Source organism: Cibotium barometz, chromosome 3, assembly GCF_041138505.1.
Source record: "Cibotium barometz isolate CiBa-2024 chromosome 3, ASM4113850v1, whole genome shotgun sequence".
NCBI classification, from domain to species: domain Eukaryota; kingdom Viridiplantae; phylum Streptophyta; class Polypodiopsida; order Cyatheales; family Cibotiaceae; genus Cibotium; species Cibotium barometz.
The window spans coordinates 68672483-68693647 of NC_141048.1; the positions used below are offsets into that span (position 1 = coordinate 68672483).

At 47.8% G+C, this 21165-nt stretch overlaps 1 protein-coding gene across 3 annotated transcripts in view; it reads left to right on the top strand.

Moving 5' to 3' along the window:
* Positions 1 to 17810, top strand: part of LOC147640457 (uncharacterized) — an 85555-nt gene extending 67745 nt beyond the window's left edge. For 2 of the 3 annotated variants that reach the window (XM_086780868.1, XM_086780863.1), the window contains 9 exons: positions 1984 to 2218; positions 2365 to 2548; positions 15743 to 15879; positions 16068 to 16190; positions 16338 to 16459; positions 16549 to 16680; positions 16859 to 16964; positions 17082 to 17197; positions 17317 to 17810. In XM_086780868.1, the coding sequence (XP_086636994.1) occupies positions 1984 to 2218; positions 2365 to 2548; positions 15743 to 15879; positions 16068 to 16190; positions 16338 to 16459; positions 16549 to 16680; positions 16859 to 16964; positions 17082 to 17197; positions 17317 to 17566 (1405 nt within the window). In that variant the 3' untranslated portion in view covers positions 17567 to 17810. The remainder of the gene's footprint in view (positions 1 to 1983; positions 2219 to 2364; positions 2549 to 15742; positions 15880 to 16067; positions 16191 to 16337; positions 16460 to 16548; positions 16681 to 16858; positions 16965 to 17081; positions 17198 to 17316) is intronic. The other variant, XM_086780874.1, reaches the window with a different exon arrangement.
* Positions 17811 to 21165: the final 3355 nt, after the last annotated feature.

The window sequence follows — 21165 nt, forward strand, 5'->3', positions numbered from 1 at the left end:
TTTTTGCTTCTGGGTGCTATGTAGCCAATGATCTTTTGGATACTTCTTTTTGAAGGATAGTGGGCTAGTTTCTCTCACAGCATTTGAGGACTTTTTTCCTGTTGCCTTGCCTTTAGTTTCTGTGCATACTTCTCCTTACTAGGATGATATCTCTGGTAATCTATTTGAGGAAGACAGTGGGCTATCTTTGCTCATAGCTTCTGAGGGAGATTTGTCTCCTATTGCTTTGCCTCCGACTCTTTCTTTGACAACCAGTGACCAGGATGTGTTGATGGGCCCTTTGCCTTCTATGGAGGAGCTTGCTTCTGCGCAGTGTGATGCTATTGAGGTGGCTAGTACTATTTTAGCTACCACTAGTGTGAATGTTTTTATTTCCCTTATTCTGTGTGAGGATTTTGGATTGTGGTCAGGTTTGTCCGTGATCGTGCCTAGGGCACCACAGGGGTACTTCCAAGGATTGAAGGTTTGGGATTTGGATTTTGGTTGGTCTTGTGGAGTCCCGACATCAGTTTTTAGAGGGGGCACTTGAGTTCTTACATCTGGTGATGCCGGCCTTCGAGGAGGGTGCTTTTGTACAGCATTGGGCTACTCTTGGTACTTCAGAGTTGGAGCAGATAGACTGTATTTATTCTGAGGGTTTTTTCTTCTTGGAGCTGCAAGCTTCTAGGGATTTATGTGGCACTATGTTTACATTTGGGTTTGGCACCGATATTTGGAGCAGCACAACGCAACCTACATGGTTGTTTCCTTCTAGAGAGGAGCAGTGTACCTGGCAGCTTGTTCTGTTGCTTTTGTATTAGAGTTGCTGAGGAGATTGCTTGTGGAGCTTTCCTGGTACCTGTTGTTGTTGCATTCCTTTGTCTTTGACAGAGGATGACTTCTTCATCTTCTCGGAGTTTGTTGAGCATCTGGTGCTGAGAGCGGGTGTTAGCATATTATGGTGTCCCCTTTTGATCCTTTTTATGGCCCTTGGTTGTGGGCTGGCCACCCCTATTTTTCCCTATTTTCTTGGTATTTTTCCCAGGTCGGGTGACTTTTCTCGAGTCGGCCAGCTCTTGTTTGTCCAGTCAGCCAGTTGCTTTGTTCCAGTCGGCTAGCCTTCATGACCTATATATAGGTGGGCTAGCCTCTTCACTTTTCATATAGCTTGGTCATCTCTTGTATCCCTTACTGATGAGATTACTTTGTCTCTTTCTCGGGATCGCTTTCATTGTAGTATATTCAGCATAGTTGCTTCATCTCTCTCTCTCTCTCTCTCTCTCTCTCTCTCTCTCTCTCTCTCTCTCTTACTTCTGAGATCAGCACACTCTAGTGCTTATCTTGCTTCCGCTTTGTGCACTCTTTCAGGGTGTGGCTTTGGATTGTGCTTATAGCTGAGGGCGACCCTTGCCCCAGCTGCCTTGGCACACGTAGATGCCATGAGGGGGTTCACCACCTCTTCAAGAGAAAGAAAAGATAATTTGTTATTAACCATAGTTGCAATCATGCTCATATGATTGCTCATCCCAACTTTTGTAGGTGTTTGAAAAATACTCATGTATGTAATGTGCTCTCCTATTTGGCCTTTGAAGCATCAGAAAGACGTATGTTTATAGGGTTTACCACACACGATGAGGAATTGTGAAGTATAAAAAGCTTCAAAGTATTCTCTTTGCCTTAGTGTTCATGTCAGACCATCACATCAACAAGTCATATCAGGGGGTCAATCTTGGCCTTTGTCTGAATGCTGCAAGTTATGAATTTTTCACTTTCCAAAAAACAAGTGTTTTAGGGATTTGTGAGTGTCTAAAACATGTTTGGAGACTGCCTTTTTGTTTCAGAGATTGGTGGGCTATAACATTCCAAACGTTTTCATACTTATCATACTTCCAAACGTTTAAAGTATACTACGTTATTCACAATTAATTGAACCATATAGTTCGGTGAGTCTTTGATTTTCTTTTTCTTATGTTCTATTGTATGGATAATCACTGGTGGATTCAGGTTTCTTGCTGAAAATGTAGCATCTATGCATTGGGTTGACCGTGATGAAATCTCCAAACACATTGGGTTGCTTCCAATTGAGATAGACTCCCAAGAGCTTTCGGCTACCAAGAGGAGGAGATATTACTGGACAAACATACCGCATCCTAGGGTCATGCCGAAAGTGGTAAACCATGAGTCTACAGCCTTGCAACACGTGCTGGAAAATGCTACCGCACTTGAAGAAAAGCTTGGGGTATACTCATCATGTACTTTTTCTGAGATGCTTGACAAATGGGCATCAGTCGAGGAATGCCTATATGCTATGATGTTTGCACTGTTACCTATTCTGTCTTTTGGATTTAATAAATGCTTAAATAGTGGTGTGTCCGTGTTTTGCAGTGTGTAGTAGGACAAAACCCTTTGGGGAGCCATGTGATGCTTCAGCAGGTACTCAGGAATGATGGAAAGAGTGTGCGAAATGTCAATGTTTATGAAGTGGAAAAGGCTTTGGGTTTTCCTGTTGGGTATACAGATGTGCAGTTTGATGTGAAATTAGATGTGAAGCCAGAGATGAAAACACCTGGTAATATTTTCTGCTCAAAAGGATCTGCCTTCCCATATAATAACAACAAAAAAGTAACGGAAATGGGTGTGAAGAACTTGACAATGTTGTTTGATAAGTCTCATTATTATACCTTTTATTCCTTTCTGAATTAGCAGCTAAGAAGCATGCTTTTTGCTGTGTCTTGGAAAGGGGGTACACCCGTGCTATACTTGTTTAGATACAAACACAAGTGACAGCACAACATGCAAGACATGGCCGCTGACACAGCTTGCAAGGTGGCCATTTTGCAGTTGGTACGATAGGATGCATGCATATTGAGCAAAGGTGATTATCAGAGGTGATCACATGCATGGCACAGTCTCATGGTGTGCATGAGCCAACACATGGCACATCACTCCCCAATCACTGAATATAAACAGCAGAAGCTGCACTATTGATTAAAACTATAGTTAGCAGAAAATAGGACGGGAAATGGAAACAGTGGGCATGTGAGGACTTCCTAGCTAAATGCATCAAACAATCCTTTCTTAATCAAATACTTAGGGTTTGGTCCTGCTTGACACAGCTATGGATGAACTCTCTCTCAATGATGAGGGAGAATTTGATTGGGCATTCTGATTTTCTTCAGTGTGGGTCAAGGGTTCTCTGCTCAGGTTGTCCCTCAAAGAGATATAATAATCAGCCATGTGTTTATTTATTTCCTATCTTTGTAAAAGAGCGTTGATCTTATATAAGGCTCCACTCCCTTGTCATTCCCTTGTTTTGATCGCGGGGGGCGGGGGGTTGTCTTCTTCAATTGATATAGGCTGTCATTTGTGGTCAAGCTCCTATATCAGGCCTGACATGACAGTTCAGGTGTTGGTGCGAGTGTGTCATCCTTGAGTGGAGCCAATGGTGCAGTTTGGAGCTTAAATCACAATGGCTATTGAAGGTTACTCAAGCAACTCCACTGACGCTCCAAGGGGGGCGATTCCATGCTCATGTGTGTGAACCGCCCCGGGGGGGATTCTGTGCTCATGTGTGTGAACCGCCCCTATGAGTCATTAATGTTTTTGTGTCTGTGTGTGTGAACTCACTCTTAGAATGGGTGGATAAGTGTGCATTCAATGTAGGTCTTGGAGGTAGCTGGCTTAAAGCTATACATGTAACCAGCCTTTGAGGAATAACTAAGCTTTGTGAGTTGTGCAAATCTCTCTCTCTCTCTCTCTCTGTCTCTCTCTCTCTCTCTCTCTGCCAGTTCGCCTTTTGAAGATACAACTCTCTCTCTCTCTCTCTCTCTCTCTCTCTCTCTCTGCCAGTTCGCCTCTCTGCCCGCTTCCCCCCCAGCTCGCCAGTTCGCCTCTCTGTCCCCAGGCTTTCGCCCCTTCGCCGCCCAGTTCGCCTATTTGCCTCTCTGCCCGCTTTCCCCCCAGCTCGCCTGCCAGTTCGCCTCTCTGCCCGCTTCCCCCCCAGCTCGCCAGTTCGCCTCTCTGTCCCCAGGCTTTCGCCCCTTCGCCGCCCAGTTCGCCTATTTGCCTCTCTGCCCGCTTTCCCCCCAGCTCGCCTGCCAGTTCGCCTCTCTGCCCGCTTCCCCCCCAGCTCGCCAGCTCGCCTGCCAGTTCGCCTCTCTGCCCGCTTCCCCCCCAGCTCGCCAGTTCGCCTCTCTGTCCCCAGGCTTTCGCCCCTTCGCCGCCAGTTCGCCTCTCTTTCGCCCCTTCGCTGCCCAGTTCGCCTACTGGCCCCCCTTTCCCCACCCACCCCTGCTCAGGCCCCCAAGGCAGCAACATAACTCTCTCTCTCTCTCTCTCCTCCCTGCCTGTGGGAAGGACTGCAGAGTGATTTGGAGGAATGGCCCCGAGTCTCCAAGAGAAACTCGAGGCCCTCGAGATGGCAATGAAGGCATTAATCAAGGAGAACAAGAAGACATCCGATTCCAACCTCAATGAGGTGGAAAACAAACTACACAAGCACATCATAGCTCTCGAAGCACGGGTCACGAACCTCGAACAAGAGAACACGGCACTCAAGGAGGAGGTGAGTGCATTGAAAGTGGAAATGGTAGCCATCAAGAATGCTGAGAAGGAAGAAGGGGAGATCAATGACAACACTCTCACGGCCATCAAAGAAGAGATCTCCAAGGAGATCACAAAGGACATGGAGGGAAAGCTCGAAGCCAAGCAGTCAGGATGGGTCGAGGTGGTGAAGAAGAACATCCGTAAAGAAGTGAGGGAGGAAACTCAAAGGGAAGAAAACCAAATCATTCACACCACCATTGAGGAGGAGAAGATGAGGCATGCCCGCCGCCTCAACATTCGAGTCACAGGTATAGCCGAGACACCCGACTCCACTCCCGAGAAAGATGGACAGCTTCTATGCATGAAGCTCGGTTACAAGGAAGAGCACCCTCTCCCCTTCACCAAAGCATGGAGAGCCGGGAAAGACTCAACACGCAAGCGAGCCCTCATCCTACAGTTTGCAGGAGAGACGGAGAGGGTCACCTTCATGAGGAAGAGGGTCATACTACGGGGTTTAGAGGGAGCTCCTATTTTCTTGGATGATGATCTCACGAGGATGCAGCTTGAGCATAGGAGAGCTTGCATGCCACGAGTCTTACACGCGAGGAGAGAAGGCAAGAAGGCCTTCTATCGAGATGGTCGGGTCATCATTGATGGCCGGCCCATGGATTAGCGGTTTGGGGCCTATGGGACACAGACCAGGCCACTGACAGAGATACACATAGCAGTATGGAACTGTAATGGTTCACTATGGGTGCAGCCTGGACGACTGGAGCATGTTATGGTGGGGAGAGACATCATACTTCTGACAGAGACACATCAGAGCCCAGAGAGAGGGCTACCTCGAGTAGAGGGATTCCAGTGGGAGTCAGCATACAGGAGGACCACACGCCAGGGTACCTCGAGAGGGTCGGGGGGAGTAGCAGTCCTATTCAGACGGGAGCTACAGGGGAGACTGAGAGTGGTAGCACAGGATCCAGAGGCCAGATACATGTGGATCAGCTTACAGCTCTCACAGGACAGGGTTATATACATAGCTCTATGTTACTTTTCTCCATCAGGATCCTCCTACGTCATTACAGAGGACATGCCACAGGAGGAGGAGATAGGAGCCTCGCCATACACTTGTCTGTCAGAGGAGATTATGCATTATTCTACACTAGGGGAAGTATTTCTTACGGGCGATTTCAATGCCCACACGCAGAGCAGACAGTGTGAGGTGTATGACTATGATGACATGGAGATCCTCCACCCTGTGGATCCAGAGGAGATAGGGGCTAGTCGGGCATCAGAGGACACTGGACCAGACAGAGGGCATTATGGGGACCACTTACTAGAGTTGGGAGCCAGGCATCGTCTCGTTATTTATAACGGGATGCTACAGTGGCCGGGGTCAGGAGGGCTGACATGCTTCCCACATGGGGGTCATACACGGACCGGAGGCACGGTGGTAGACTACATTATGGGGTCTTTGGAGGCATCACAGCTTGTCACCTCATTCTCCATTCCACCTCGTCCTATTGGAGCAGATCATACATACTTGGCATTTTCACTAGCCGGATCACCAGTATCACCAGCCCCCCACATACCGACGCCACACACTACCATCTACTTCACACATGACATGGCAGACATATACACTGGCAGAGTAGAGGATGGACTCCTACTCATGGATCCCCTGGCATCTATGGATACCATTACAGCCCAGCTCGCATCACTCCTACACACGGCTGCATTACAGAGCTTCCCACATCGTGTACACTCAGGAGAGCCTGCGAGACCTGGGACTATGCCCCAGAACAGATGGTATGATGACGAGTGCAGAGCCCTATACTCACGACTCCGCATACAGAGAGCCTTGGGAGCCATCACAGAGCAGGAGTCGAGGAGAGAGATGAGGAGACTTACTCGCCGCAAAAGGCGGGCCTTCGCAGAGATACAGGAGCTAGAGATCTTTCATTTCTTCATGAGTAGAGATAGCCCTGTCTCATGGCGGCACTTCAGAGAGCCCCGGACCCCGACGCCTATTGCAGACCCACAGACATGGCACACATATGCAGAGGGTCTATACCATGCCCCACAGCAGCCACCTATACCTCAGCCACAGGAGCCTCGACCTACCATAGCTAGCTTCTTTACCCACTCGATGGTACAGGAAGCTATCCGCCGCCTACAGCATGGACGGGCCGCCGACCATATGGGCCTGCAGGGTGAGCATCTCATATATGCAGTAGATTCTTTAGCTCCTTTTCTTGCACACCTGTTTAACAGGGCACTAGCAGAGGGTTTGCCTGCGGAGTGGACGATGCACACCATTGTGCCGATTCACAAAACAGGGGATATGCTCGATCCGAGCAACTACAGGACGGTTATGGTTGGCCACGTGCTAGCCAAACTCTATGGTGCAGTGCTGGAGCAGGAGCTTAGCTTATATGCTGAGCGAGCAGGCTTACGCTCATCAGGGCAGGCAGGCTTCAGGAGAGCTTTCTCTACCACTGACCATGTATTCACTTTGAGATGTATGATTGATCAGGCCAGAGTGAGGAAGAGAAAGCTCTATTGCTGCTTTGTGGATTTCCGCAAGGCATTTGACACAGTACCACGAGAGAGGCTCTTTCAGCGCCTGCAGTCTCTTGGCATACCAGCAGATATGACATGGGGCATCTATGCATTATATGAGCAGGTTTTTGGGCGAGTCAGATGTCCAGGAGGTATGTCCGAGACTATTGCTAGCACCATTGGTGTGAAGCAAGGATGCCCACTTTCCCCCACGCTATTTGGGTTATACATTGATGAGGTGGTTGACTTCATTACACGGGGAGGCGGAGATGGAGTGGATTTAGCAGGTACCTCAGTACATATTATGCTCTATGCTGATGATATTGTATTAGTGTCTGAGTCCCCAGGTGGTCTACAGCAGCATCTACATGCACTCCATGATTTCTGCACGCAGAGGGGTCTTACTGTGAACCTTGGGAAAACCAAGGTTATGGTCTTTCATACATCGAGACAGGGCAGGAGTCAGCTGACATTCACTCTCGCAGGATGCCAGGTGGAGGTGGTGACATCATACGTGTACCTAGGGGTTACCTTCTCTGCAGCAGCCACACGCTTTACCATGGGTTCAGCAGCCAGAGCTAGATTGACACGGGGATATGCAGCATTGGCTATGCTAGAGAGACAGTGCCACCAGGCGCATTTTCAGGAGCCCCGGACGAAGGGGTGGCTATTTGACACATTAGTCACACCGGCATTGATGTATGGAGCAGCAGTATGGGCGCCAGGCCTTGCTACTCATTGGTGGACACAGATAGAGAGACCACAGGCCCTCATGATGGCACGCATGATACGCAGCAAACCGTCAGTACCTCATGACATTATCCGAGCAGAGTTTGCTGCGCCTCCTATGATGGTAGAGGCCATATTCCAGACTATATGCCTGCTAGACAGATTCAGAGAGATGCCACATGACAGATTATCATACAGAGCTTTTCAGGCATCTAGACAGTTGGCTGAGGCAGGAGACAGAGGATCATGGTATGCACAGGTCACACATTGGTTCTCACAGCATGGCCTAGACATGGATCATCTACCACCATTCCAGTATGACAGGGATGCACCACATATCCGTCTCTCTCATAGTGAGAGGAACAGAGTATTGAGACAGGATCTATGGCAGCTCTATACACGAGAGACATGGATATCGCCTACACAGCCTCTTCCACCGAAGATGCTATACTACAGAGATCACTTCATGAGTATCACTGATGATGGATTTATAGAGAGGCCTAGATACATGGAGGGCTTTTTACCACACGGCTCCCGAGTGGCTATTGGTCAGCTCAGAGTTTCATCACACCGATTGGAGATTGAGACTGGCAGAGCAGCACGGATTCCCCGAGAGGAGAGGGTATGCAGATTGTGCAGAGAGGAGGTGGAGAGTGAGGAGCATTATGTATGCAGATGCAGAGCATATACAGCCATCAGAGAGAGATATCCCATTTTATTCAGAGAGCCACATTCCCTACGACAGATCTTTGAGACAGCAGACCAGCGCATACTAGGGAGATACATTCTAGACATACAGCGCCACAGAGAGACATTATTACAGGCTCAGACAGCTCCAGAGGGGGGGCGACAGACACAGATTACTACATTTTTCCAGAGATCCATACCCCTCCCAGCCCCTACACGGCAGGGGATTACTCTCCAGAGAGCAGAGACACTTAGAGCCCGCAGGAGACAGAGGACACCTGGCTTTCGGACACCACGCCTATACCAGAGAGAGATGACAGAGATCAGAGCTCAGTTTCACAGAGAGGGTGCGGAGCGACTGGCTCGCTTCAGAGCACACCCAGGCATGTTCTTCACGGAGCTGTGGACACCCCCTTCACTGATGTATACCATTTTATACCCCCAGTATGGTACAGGATGGAGCTAGCTAGGTTGCATATCATGATTGTATACTCCATGCATATAGCTTTGCATTCTCCTAGTAATAGAGCTCCATCCCCTGCACACCCAGATTCAGCTTTTTTATTCAGTACTTTTTCATTTTGTTGGGATGACAGAGGATACCCCATACAGGTACTCCGATTTGTCTCATAGGCCGAGTTCGGTCTTTTGGAAGACGTTAATAAAATCTTTCTTTCTTTCTTTCTTTCTCTCTCTCTCTCTCTCATGACTACATCACACTCTCTCCTCCCTATCCATTGTCCCTTCAGTGCTTCCTGACGGAGTGGATGGTACATGTCCCATGAAGTCGGATTTGCTGGTCCAAGCGAGCTGAGTAGGAAAAGAAGGAAGCTTGGGTGCCGGGGTGGAGGATCGCTCCAGTACCACTCAGGTAGATCCCAGTCAGGGAGCAGGACGGTTCAGAATCATTTCATAAAAATATCTTTTTTTTTTTTTTTTTTTTTTTGGGGCGGGGGGGTGTGCGTTTTGACTAGAGTTCAAGCCTAGGTTAGTAGAAAGTAAGCATTTACTGTAAGTAAATGAAATTTGGCTCCAAAAACGTCAGGAATCAAATGTCATGACTCTTGACTCGAGATTGAAAATAAAAGACGTCATATGATCATGCATTAAATGAGTGTTTAATGAACCATCAGTGAAATGGAAAAGTTCACCAAAAGCTGTTTGCTAGCCTCTTTACCCACTGTCTTTCTGAAGATTCTCCCTCCTTGTCAAGAGCTTCCATCTCTTATTCACCTACATCCATAGAAGCTGTTAACCTTGAGGCAGCATCTGACTCCTCAAACATCTCTATCTCAAGGACTCCAACTGCAGCACTCGTGCTAGTGCTTGCATGACTAGCAATGGATCGTGTGACTTGTGACGGTGCTCTTGAAACATGACATATATATTCTGCTGCTCGTGAGGAATTTTTGGTGGGTCCTTTCATTTGTGGATGCCAATTTGGTTTGGATTTACCCTTAGGTTCTTATAGGATTGCTTGCATGCCGAATAAGATGCACTAGAGTTCCTAGATATTTGATCATCTATGGCAGTTTTCTATAGTGATTTAAACCAAGACAATGGCTGTAGCAATACTACGCCATTTGATCAAGACAATGGCTGTAAAGACAGTACACCATTGGGACCAAGACAATGCCTGTTTCTATGTTACATTTTCAAATTTTGAACAACCCTAGGAAGAAGAATGCAGTGGCAAACGTATTCTCAAGAAGGTTGTGTGGCTGCAATTTTAGTTGCCTACCATCAAGACCTTTGAGGGTGCAAGATTCATATCAATTTGATGAGGATTTTACGCACACATGGATTACCATACAGTCTGGCACAACAGATCCCTCGTATTTGATGAGAGAGGGATAACCTTATGATGCAAAATCGTCTATGTTATGAAGCATCTCAAAATGAAAGTGATGGATGAGTCTGATGCATTGCCTTAATGTAGGATAGAGGATCATTATGGCCACTACACATGTCCTTGCACCTTATAGGCAATTCCGACCGGATACAACATTGGTGTGCAGGCTTCCTAAGCACATGGAGTCCAAGCCCCTTTCTCACTAGAGGGAGTGACGGACTTATTTGAACTATAGTCCCCAAATGTGGCTCTTTTCTCCCCCTCCCTTGATGAAGCCTCCCTCTCAGAGGTCCTCCCGGGCCCTAAGACAATGGCATTTATGAGTCTTTGGAAGGCATTCCTTTCTACTGCTATCCACTTGAACACGGTTCTCTTCTTTGTGAGGACATGTAGCAGAGACACAATGTGTGCAAAGTTGACAATGAAGGAAGCTTTGAATTTCATGCACAGGTCTTAGCTCGCGCCACTCCCGAATGGCCTTTACCTTTTTAAGATTCATTGCATACCTTCCTTGGATACAATATGGCCAACATAGTGTATCTTTGAGAGAAAGAACTCGCACTTCTTGCTAGTGCCCTGAGGGCTGCGCCTAGCCCCCCTTCCTCGCCCTGTTGCGCTGCCCCCCTTATCCGCAACCTTCCTGCCCTGCGCCGCCCTCCTTTGCCTCTTTGCTGCTTCCTCCTTCCGCCTGCCAGCCATCAGCTCCCCTCCCCTTCTCCCTTGTTGCCTCCCCTCCCATCTGTCCGCACCGCCCTGCCCCCTGCCCTCTTCTCCTCTTCCGCACTCCATCATACGCCTTGCAATGTCCTCCTACAACTTGCCCAGCAAGGCACGACTTTGAATAGAGGGATCAATGATGCCAATGCCCCCTTGATGGTGAAGCTGAATGATCACTCTCCAGGCCACCTTGGCCTGCGTGGGCTTCCCATCACTACCAGCCTAGAGGAAATTGGGGATCAACTGCCAAACCTGACCATTGCATGCTTGGGAGAAGGCCCAACATGAAGTGATGTACCACATGGTGAGAAAAGCCTGATTCGCCGCCACGACTTGGCTAGCTAAGGAAAGCCTGGCTGAACTCCATTATACCAACTTCCTCGGAATGCTTAGAAGAAGAGGGGCTAGCTTGCTGCTTTGGGAATTGTCAATACCAACCTGGCATCCAAGATAACGAATAGGAGTGCCATTTGGGATCCATTGAAAAGCCTTAGCTGGCCTCCAAGTCAAAGGGGGAGAGGAGCCAACCCAAAATCCATATGACTTGTGCCAAGTTGACCTGTGCGCCGAATGCACGGTAGAAGATCTCTATCGCGTCGGCGAATCTCTCACATCGTCTGACAGATATGCTGCTGTGTCATTGTCAAACTCTGAGTCAAGCAACTCCTCCTGTGAGCAGATAGGTAGGTGCTACCCCTGTAAACTGGTCTCTTAGGTGGAGAGGAAACTGCTCATTGCCTCGGCTACAAACAAGAAAAGGAAGGGTCGAGAGGGCAGCCTTGCCAGATCGATCGAGAAAGATGGAATTTGTCACCTGGGGCCCCTTGGATGAGCACTTGAGTGTGAGAGACCGAATAGAGTCTGGAAACATCGTGAACTCACTTCATCGGAAATCCCTTTCAGCACATAGTCCCCTCCAGAAAGCCCCAGTCCAGAAAGCCTTGCCAGATCGATCGAGAAAGATGGAATTTGTCACCTGGGGCCCCTTGGATGAGCACTTGAGTGTGAGAGACCGAATAGAGTCTGGAAACATCGTGAACTCACTTCATCGGAAATCCCTTTCAGCACATAGTCCCCTCCAGAAAGCCCCAGTCCAGCTTGTCTTAGGCTTTTTCAAAATCAAGAAGGAGAACTATCAAATCTTGATGCCTCAAATGAGCTGAGGCGGTTGCCTCCCAAAAAATGAAGATGTTGTCTTGAATAATCCGATCCTAAACAGAACCTGTGTCATGCCATGTATCAAGTTGGGGAGGAAAGGATTAAGGCGCTGGCTGATTGTTTTGGCTAGGAATTTGTAGGCAGTTCCTAGGAGGGTGATGGGTCTCCACTACCGAATCTCCTATCTTTATCAACCCTCCTTTGGAATCAAATGGATCAAACCCTCAAATAGCCTCTCTCGCATTGAACCCATTTTCATAATCTTATTGAAAGCGGCCTTCCATGAGATCCTTGTGACGAAGAAATTCACAATCCGTCCCGGGGTGAAGCCTCGCTAGGTCGTCACGAATCTTGCCCTCCATGTGGAACCACTCCATCGGGTCATTTGAACATGCATATTCTGGTCTCCATCTATCATAGTGAAGGTATTTGTGGTAGTTTTGGGGGGGGGGGGGGGGTGGTACTGCCCATTGAGACATGAACAAATACGAAGAGGAGCACCTCCAGGATGGAGGGCACCAACTTCGTGTCTTATTCCTTGTGGCTGAAGCCACCCGACTCCATCTGTGCCAGTAGGCAAAAATGGGTGAGCATGTTAGTAATCCGTAGGTCCTGCAGATGGTGAGAGAGCTATACCACTTGCCCATGAATGGTGGTAGACATGTACTTTGTGCTCCATATTGTCCCTGGAGCCGTGCATAGAGGGAAAGAGAAGATGATCGCGCCACTCTCCGGAGTGGAAGGCTTGGAGTGATATAGAACCACACGCAAATGCGGATGGGAGCCACCATCTCCTTGAAAATACGGTCTTCTGCTATGGGAAGGCATCGTAAGAATCTGTAATCCAAGGATTGCCCCAAGACTCACGGGGGTGTGGGGGGTGCACCTGGTGACTCTAGGGGGAGAGCGTGCACCGGAGAGGCAGCAATAGTCATCTCAACAGGCTCAGTAAAATGGTGAATCAGTTAGCGCACCGAGCTGGTCTGTTGTCTCCTCTTAGGATCAGGCATGGTGAGTGGACGGCGGGCATGTTGAGGAGAGGCGGATGGGGATGTATGATGGGGGTCCGATGAAGCGGAGGGGGGTAAAATGAATGAAGCGAGCCGTGGAGGGGGTGGGGGGGGGATCTAGCTTGAGGAAGTGGGGGCCTTGTGGAGGGGGGTGAAGGGGTGGCGGCTGAGGGGCTGGGTCCACCGGGGGCTAGAAGACCTCAGAGGCACGTGGACATCTGCTACGGATTTGAGGATTGGCTTACATAGGCTTGTCTCCTTGCATTTAGGAGGACGTGAATTGAACAGAAGGAGGGAAGTATGTTACGTCCCAATAGGCCTAGGGTTATTGCTAGGGACGTGTACTAAGCCAAGTTAGGGTCAACGGCTTAGCCGGGGTTTGGGATTTGGAGGGTTCACATGTGGGCTAAGCTGCTAACAGGATGAGGTCTAGATTGGCCAAGAGCTTATAATTTATAACCTAGGGCTAACATGGCTAAAAAAGCAAGGACCAATAACAGCCAGGTTATTGCTATATAGGTGACCTTGGGAATGCTTATGAGTTATTGAGATATCCACGCAGTAGATAGGAGAGCTAACAGATGCGTGCAAGACCTCATGGCCATGGAGTTACAAGGTGGTTGGTTCGGCCTAGTGGCTTGGGATGCTATGTTGGGGCCATCGGTACCAAGAAAGGTTGCGGCAGTTAGACCTTTCTCCAATATATCAAGCATGGGGCTAATGAGTATGGCTGAGACGTCTCCCGAGTCCCTTAGCTACATCATGTGAAAAGGTAACTTGATGGTGGTTGAGCATGTCGTAGATCTGGAGTTGATGAGTGGATTGTGACTGGTATCCGGGGAGCTGTGGGTGCCGGGCACGCTTGAGTGCGCATGCCCGGTCCGAGGTAACTCCTCTCGAGCGAGGTGGGTCGGCAACAGCCCGAGGTGGGTTCACTGGATCCACTTTGTGGGCGTCCTCCTCTTGGGTCCGGAAGAAGCTGGTGATGGCGGGGTGGTTGGGGCCAAAGCTCTCTCAAGAATGTGTTCTCGTGTCTGCGGAGCTCAAGAGGGCTAGGCAGCACTTGTCCCAAAAGTCAATGATCTTGGAAAGTGGGCCAAACCCTTCATGGAATAGACAGTGAAATCTCTCGCGGATCTCACAATATAGTATATTGGGGGTAGCGACATATATGTAATGTTCTTCTTCTGACTCAAGTTTCAACCTCTTAGAGGTGGGACCCGCCCAAGTCTCGACATCAACTTTGCCATTCCTCGAGAGTGGCAACTCCCATGGCCTTGCCTCTTGATTTTGTGTGGGTGGCCTCTTTCTCAAGACATGGCATCCCCCTCCCATGGCAATCTTTAAAATCTAGGAGGACTCTTCCCTTCTATCTTTTGTGGTTGGGGACTATGGTTGGTTGATACCTAGCCCAGACCTCATGGAGGAGGATCATATCTCACTCGCTAGGGGATGAAGATAGTGGGCTTCCACGACCGTAGATGGCACACTGACCCCTCCTCTTTGAACATGGTTGGCAGTTCGGTGTGGTGGCATTGGCTATGGGAGAGCCGCCCACCGTCCCATGTCTAGCTGGATGAAGGAGAGTGGTATCAGAGGGACTGTTCTCTTGGGGAAGCATTCTTTTATAGGAGAGGGTCCGCTCTATTTGGATGGATATCATCCACACCCTGTGCGGATGATGGGAGCACCTCATAGGTGAGTTGGAGCGGATGCAACGTCACATACCTTTTTGAACACATGGAGCATGTGCCCCTTCCTAATTAGAGGGGTTGGCAGACCGATTTGACACTACAGCTCCAGTGGATTGCCCAACCCCCCATAATTGTAGCCTCCCTTAGAAAGTGGCCAGTGCAGAGGGAGGCCCCCCATCATTGCCGGACCGATTTGACACTACAGCTCCAGTGGATTGCTCATCCCCCTCCATCATTGTAGCGTCCCTTAGAGAGTGGCTAGCGGGAGAGAGAGGCCCTTTTTCTGTTTGTTTTTCGTATACCTCTCCTCGGGATTTTTTGTTTTTGCACTGCTTTTTCCTTTGTAAAGGGTTGTAATCTGTTTCATGCAGACATTTTCTTTTGACTGATAGAAGGATATTCTCAAAAATGCGTAAAATTCAATCTATAGGGAAGGTTTTATAGCACATAGTAACTTGAAACTGAATAGCCCATGAGGCAACGGGAACAACCAGATGCTGAAACATCAATATAGTGCCAGGAAGCTGTGTCAGAATTGTGACTGTGAACAGAGGATAATATTGATTGCAATGTGAAGAGGCAGCAAAGTGTAGATTCTCAAGAAGTTGAATAGGAAAGCACCGAGGAGGTACGATGATAATAAGAACTCTGAGTAGAACACTGGGAGAACATTCAAAAATTTGTTCTGAAACCTGCAGCAATGTGTTTACTGTTTGTCATGCTCGTGTCTATTGCTTACAAATTATTCACCATTATTTTGATATATTTTTCAATGTTCTTCAAAGGCACATCTTTGTTGGTATACCTCTTAGGGACAGGTCAAGGCGGCACAAGGAAAGAGGGAACAAGGAGGAGTGGTTGTATCAAGAAAAAAATGGACAGAAGTTCAGAACTCAGTAAGAAAGCGCAGAGTAAAGTTCGGTGGCAGCTGTTGGGCAACAGTTTCTCTGTAAGGCAGAACACGTGCGCTCGCGCAACCTCACTTGCACACATGCCACTTAACACCCCAAAAAGGATAAAATTACAAACTAACTCCAGAAACAGTCAAATGAAAGAGAGTCATGTGCTGTTTTCAAGGTTATTACTAGAAAGTAGAATTAGATGGATAGTTTGGATACTTAATTCTCTGTGCTGCAGGTGCGAGTCATTACATATTTGCTGAGTCCCCTTTTGGTTAAGGCAAACTGGCATACAGCAAAAGCAATTGTTCTACCTCAACACATAGCAGAAGAACAGTGCTCCGCCATGGAAGTTGGAGAGGTGAGGCTACAAAGGGGATTGGTTTTAGCTATAGCTGGGATTGTCTTGAATAAGAAGCTGCATGGATTTAAGAAACAGAATAATTTTTTATCCAATTTTAGTGTTTATTATCTGATTTGGGTTGAACTATGGAAATGACAAGGGCAGGTCTGGGCTTTATACAACATGCACCAGCTACCCAATTGGTACGCTGTCATACAGGAACGTTCTGGCGACCGGTTTTCCCCTTTGCAAAAGGGCAACAAGAAGTTGCCTCTTCACATTGAAGTGTAGGAATTCTTTTGCTGGGCTACACTGTTTTTTTTGAATATCTTAAACATTTTCTTTGCTTCCTGTCATTAGTTATTTATTTTTCCAGCAAGTTTCTTGAGCTGATGGGTCAATATTCTATTGGAGAAGTTGACAAGTGGAACCCGCGACGAGGAGCAGGGCTATATCAGATTGGAACTACAACTGACATACAAGAGTGTTGGCTGTCATTCTCACATAGGTATACCAAGCCATTTGTACCAACATTCTTACGTTTGACATGTACCTATGTAACATGTGTCATGGAAGGCTTGTCCCCGGTCAACTCCGACACCCCCCAAAAGTGACTCATTTAATTGCTGGCCCATCTGAAATAGCCTTTTTAAAATACTCACGCATCCATCGTTTTGGCTGGACAGAGTGACTGGCTTTGTAAAGACTCGGAATGGCTACTTTTTCTATCCGAAAGAAGGGGAGGTCTGGGCTCTTTATCAACGAGAGGAGAGAAGCCGTCCCTGGTTTGTGGTTGGTCTCTGCCTCATACCCTTGCATTACATCACAAAAAAGAACTTCCTTGTTTGAGCTTGAAGTGTGCTGCAATTTGTAAACTGAACACTGATAGAATACCTTTCCTTGAAACAGCTTGTCACTGAAAGCAATCTTGATGAAAGCAAACTGCAAGCAGCAAAACCGGGTCAAGAAGGTTTCAGAGCTCAGTGCAGAATTTTGCAGCTTACTGTGCAGACTGATGTGTTTAGGTCAGGATCCTTGCAATATACCCGGATGTGTATGTGCCATTGTGCTGGTAAAGAATAATGCGAGATAAGGATAATTCCAAGGAGCTTTAACCATGCTGTATTGGATGCCTGTGCAACAGGGTAACTGAGAAAGAAGTGGTTTATAACGACATACTCCAATTTTCCTTTATGGTGCCGTATTACCATAGGAATGAAGCCAGCCTTTTAAAGCTTGAATTCAGTAACAAGGGTCGGAAGCTTCTTTCAGGACAGAAGAGGAGAGGCCGCAGAAAAAAAGATGATATGGAGGACTCAGACGAGGAAGATTTCTGTGAAGAAGATGATGAAATAGAAGAAGAAAAGGTCAGTGATCTCCTGGAGTGCATCTGAACATATTTGCCCAGAAGAGTGTAGAGTTCCTTGCAGGCAGGTGAACCATGAGGCCACAACACCTTTACCATAGACGTCAGCTTGGTAAAAATGTGGATGGTTATGCTTTTTTGATTCCTACGGCCTGCCATAACAATGGCCCCTTTTTTGAGCCTGCTGTAAAAATGGCATTTTTTTTTGGTTCTAGGGGATTCCCAATTGTCATCTTGGTGCACTCATTTGATATATTTATTATCATTCTTTGCTTCTTTTATGTAATGGATGATCCCTACTTATTGAATAAGTGGTGCACTCAGCACCCTTTTTTGGGAGCAGAGTGCGAGTAAACATATGTTTGTTTTTATACATGCCTGCATAGTAAGGAGTTTGGATTTTTAAATCCACTGATTATAGAAGCCAGCTTACATGACAGAGAGAAATGAAGTGTCATATTAACGTCTTCAAAAGGCCAGAATGACCTATGACAGTCAAAGGTCCGATACAAGCTGTCTGTGGGTGGAGTCATTGGAGAAACTCTCGCATGGGACGCTGTAACATTGGGCCAATCTCATCCGAGGTAAAGTGCCTGGTAGGTCTCTGCTGGTGCCTGGCTATGATCAGCTGTATCCTCTCGTGCATACAGATCTCCTGCTGGGTCCTCTGGGCCTTGGACGTCTGGCTCCACTAAGCTGTAGTGCCCGAGCATGTGTCACTCCTCGAGAGGCAGTTCTCGGTGTAGATGCTAAGAGAGTCGGGGGTTGAGCGGCGGTGACCTGCAAAGTAATACTGAAATAGTCGGTCAAATGTCTCTGTACCGGTCCTCTGATCATGGGGGCCACTCCTGCGTAGAAGCGCCTTCCTGTGCCGGCATAGCTCCAATAAGAAAAGTCCGAGGCATCTCTGGTCAGTGAAGTCCATCACTTTGGAGAAGGGTCTGAAACCCTCTCTGAAGAGACAGTGAAATCTCCCTCGGATCTCATAGTAGACTGGACAGTGGCATATATAGTGCTCCTCTGTCTCAGGCGCCATGTTGCATACGCGACATATGTGCTCCTCTGCAAGCAGTCTCTGTGGTCCATATCTACCAGTATCAATCAGTAACTGGTGTGGGAAGAAGTGCAGATCTATCCAATAGCACATCTAATGCCATGTGAGAGGTGTGTGTCCATGTATCTCGGGCGAATGATGAACCTGTCCTCAGTGGTATGGAGAAGATGATCTCTATAGAAAGCCATCTTCATCCCTAACTCCTGTGTCGGTGTAAGGCATGTCCTCTCAGTGTCCAACCTGGTGAGATCCTGTCTGATGCCCCTGCTAATCTCCCTATGTGTCAGGGGGACGGATGGTGCATCCAAAGAATACTGGAAAGGGGGTAATCTGTCCATAGAAAATCCATGTAGCTCAAACCATGTAGACATCTGTGCATACCAGCAAGATCTATCCCCCTCTGCAGCCAGCTGTCTGGAGGTCTCAAGTGCCAACCGAGCATACCTATGTTGTAGAAGCTCGCATAGTCCATGTATATATGATACTGATCTGGTAAGTGCCTCTACCACTATAGGTGCCGCACCCATCTCCGCCCAGATAATCTCGTGTGGGACAGATGCCTTACTGTGAGCATCCTAGCAATCATCATCACAAGCAATCTCTCTAGTGGTCTCCAGCCATCATGAGACTCGCCTGACTGTCTGCGTTGGTCAAGACTAGGCCCCCAAATCTGCACACCATATAAGAGTGTCGGGGATATGAGTCTCGAAAAGCCACAGCTTTGTTCGAGGCTCCTGAAACTGCACCTGTGAACACATCCTCTCTAAAGTTCCCAGAGCCACATATCCTCGTGTCAATCTCGCCTCAGCGGCTGCCCTCTTAGAGAAAGCTGGGTCAGTAAACAAGATCCCCAAGGATACATAGGAGGAAACATACTCCAACACCTCACCTCTGTAAGAGAAATGTGGAGCTGATCTACTCACCCACTGTGCAGAGGTATTAAAGATCATAACCTTGGTTTTCACAAGGTTTACTGTGAGGTCCCTATCCTCTGCAAATGCCTGTGAAGCATCTAAATGTCTCTGCATCTCCTCTGGTGAGTCAGCTATCAGTACAATGTCATCTGCATATATACGAAGTGGTATCCAGGTGCCTGCTACTAGTGGTGATCCTCTGCTGCCCTCTCTATCAATGTACTCGGAAATCTCATCAATGTATAGACCAAACAAAGTCGGCGAAAGTGGACAACCTTGTTTCACTCCAATGGTAAGAGTGAATAAGCTCAGACTCTCCTCTGGTGTCCGTACTCTACACGTCACTCACTCATATAATGCAAGAATCCCCCAAGTGAGCTCGTGCGGAACTCCTATGCCACACAATCTCCTCAATAAATCTGGCCCGTGGCACTGTGTCAAAAGCCTTGCGGAAATCCACAAAGCAGCAGTAAATCCTCCTCCCCTGTGCTCTCCCCTCCTCAATGACGGCCCTGAGGGTGAAAATGTGATGCAATGTCGAGAAGCCTCTACGGAAACCTGCCTGCCCAGGCGCTCTAAGTCCCTGCTCCTCTACCCAACTACTAAGCTCATGCTCAAGGATAGAGGCATAAAGCTTAGCCAAAGTGTGGCCAATCATGATAGTATGATAATTAGTGGGAATCATGGGGTCACCCGATTTCAGTACGGGCACAATAGTGTCAGTGCTCCAACTCACAGGGAAGCCCTCACACATAGCTCTGTTAAACATATGCATCAATAAGGGAGCCAACTCTCCCTCGTGCATAACTTGAGAATCTAATTGTCTAGCCTACCTATACCAGGGATCCCCAAGTGATGTAGCAAGATTCTCTCATCCTACCAATCAAGTGTACACTACCAGTCTACCTCGCCAGATTTTTTAGGTCTCTCAACAACCCCATATGGAATACTGAGTGGACACGAAAGTTGCGAAGTATTGCGAGCATTTGGGATCTTCGTAAAGCAGGGTTTCTATATTTTTTTTAGCATTTTGATTTTTTTTTTCAAGGAATTTTTTTTTAAGGAAAAAAAAACTCGTACCGTATGATATCGTACCGTACGAACCATACCGTACGAACCCATTTGTACCAGTACGAGAAACAACTATGCTCGGACATTTCAGCCACTATGGGTTGACATCATGCATGCAGTTGAGCCTTTTACTCCATTGCCTCGGCCATCTGCAGATCAGCCTTGGCTTGATTGGGCACTATGTAAATCTGGTGACTTGATATCACTTTCAGCTAACCAGATCTATCATCAGCTCGTATCAGAGAAAGATTGGGTTTCAGCCAAGGCCAATAAGGTGTGGGGATTGCACAAGTCTAAATCATGGTGGCAGAAAACTCTTATGCGTGGTTGGCAGTCTAAACTCCCTTACCAAGGTAAGGTTTTCATTTGGAGGATGTTGGTGGGAGGGTTACCTACACGGGATCAGCTCAGCCGTTGTAAAATTACATTGGCCTCTTGCTTCTTCTGCACGACATGCACTGAAACAGTTATGCATCTGTTCATGAGTTGTCCAGTGGCCCGCCAGATTTGGTCTTTTGTCTCTCGTGTTTAGTAGAGAGGTCTAGTGTTTCGGCTCATCAGTGGATATTTGGGATTTGTCGTCAAGTC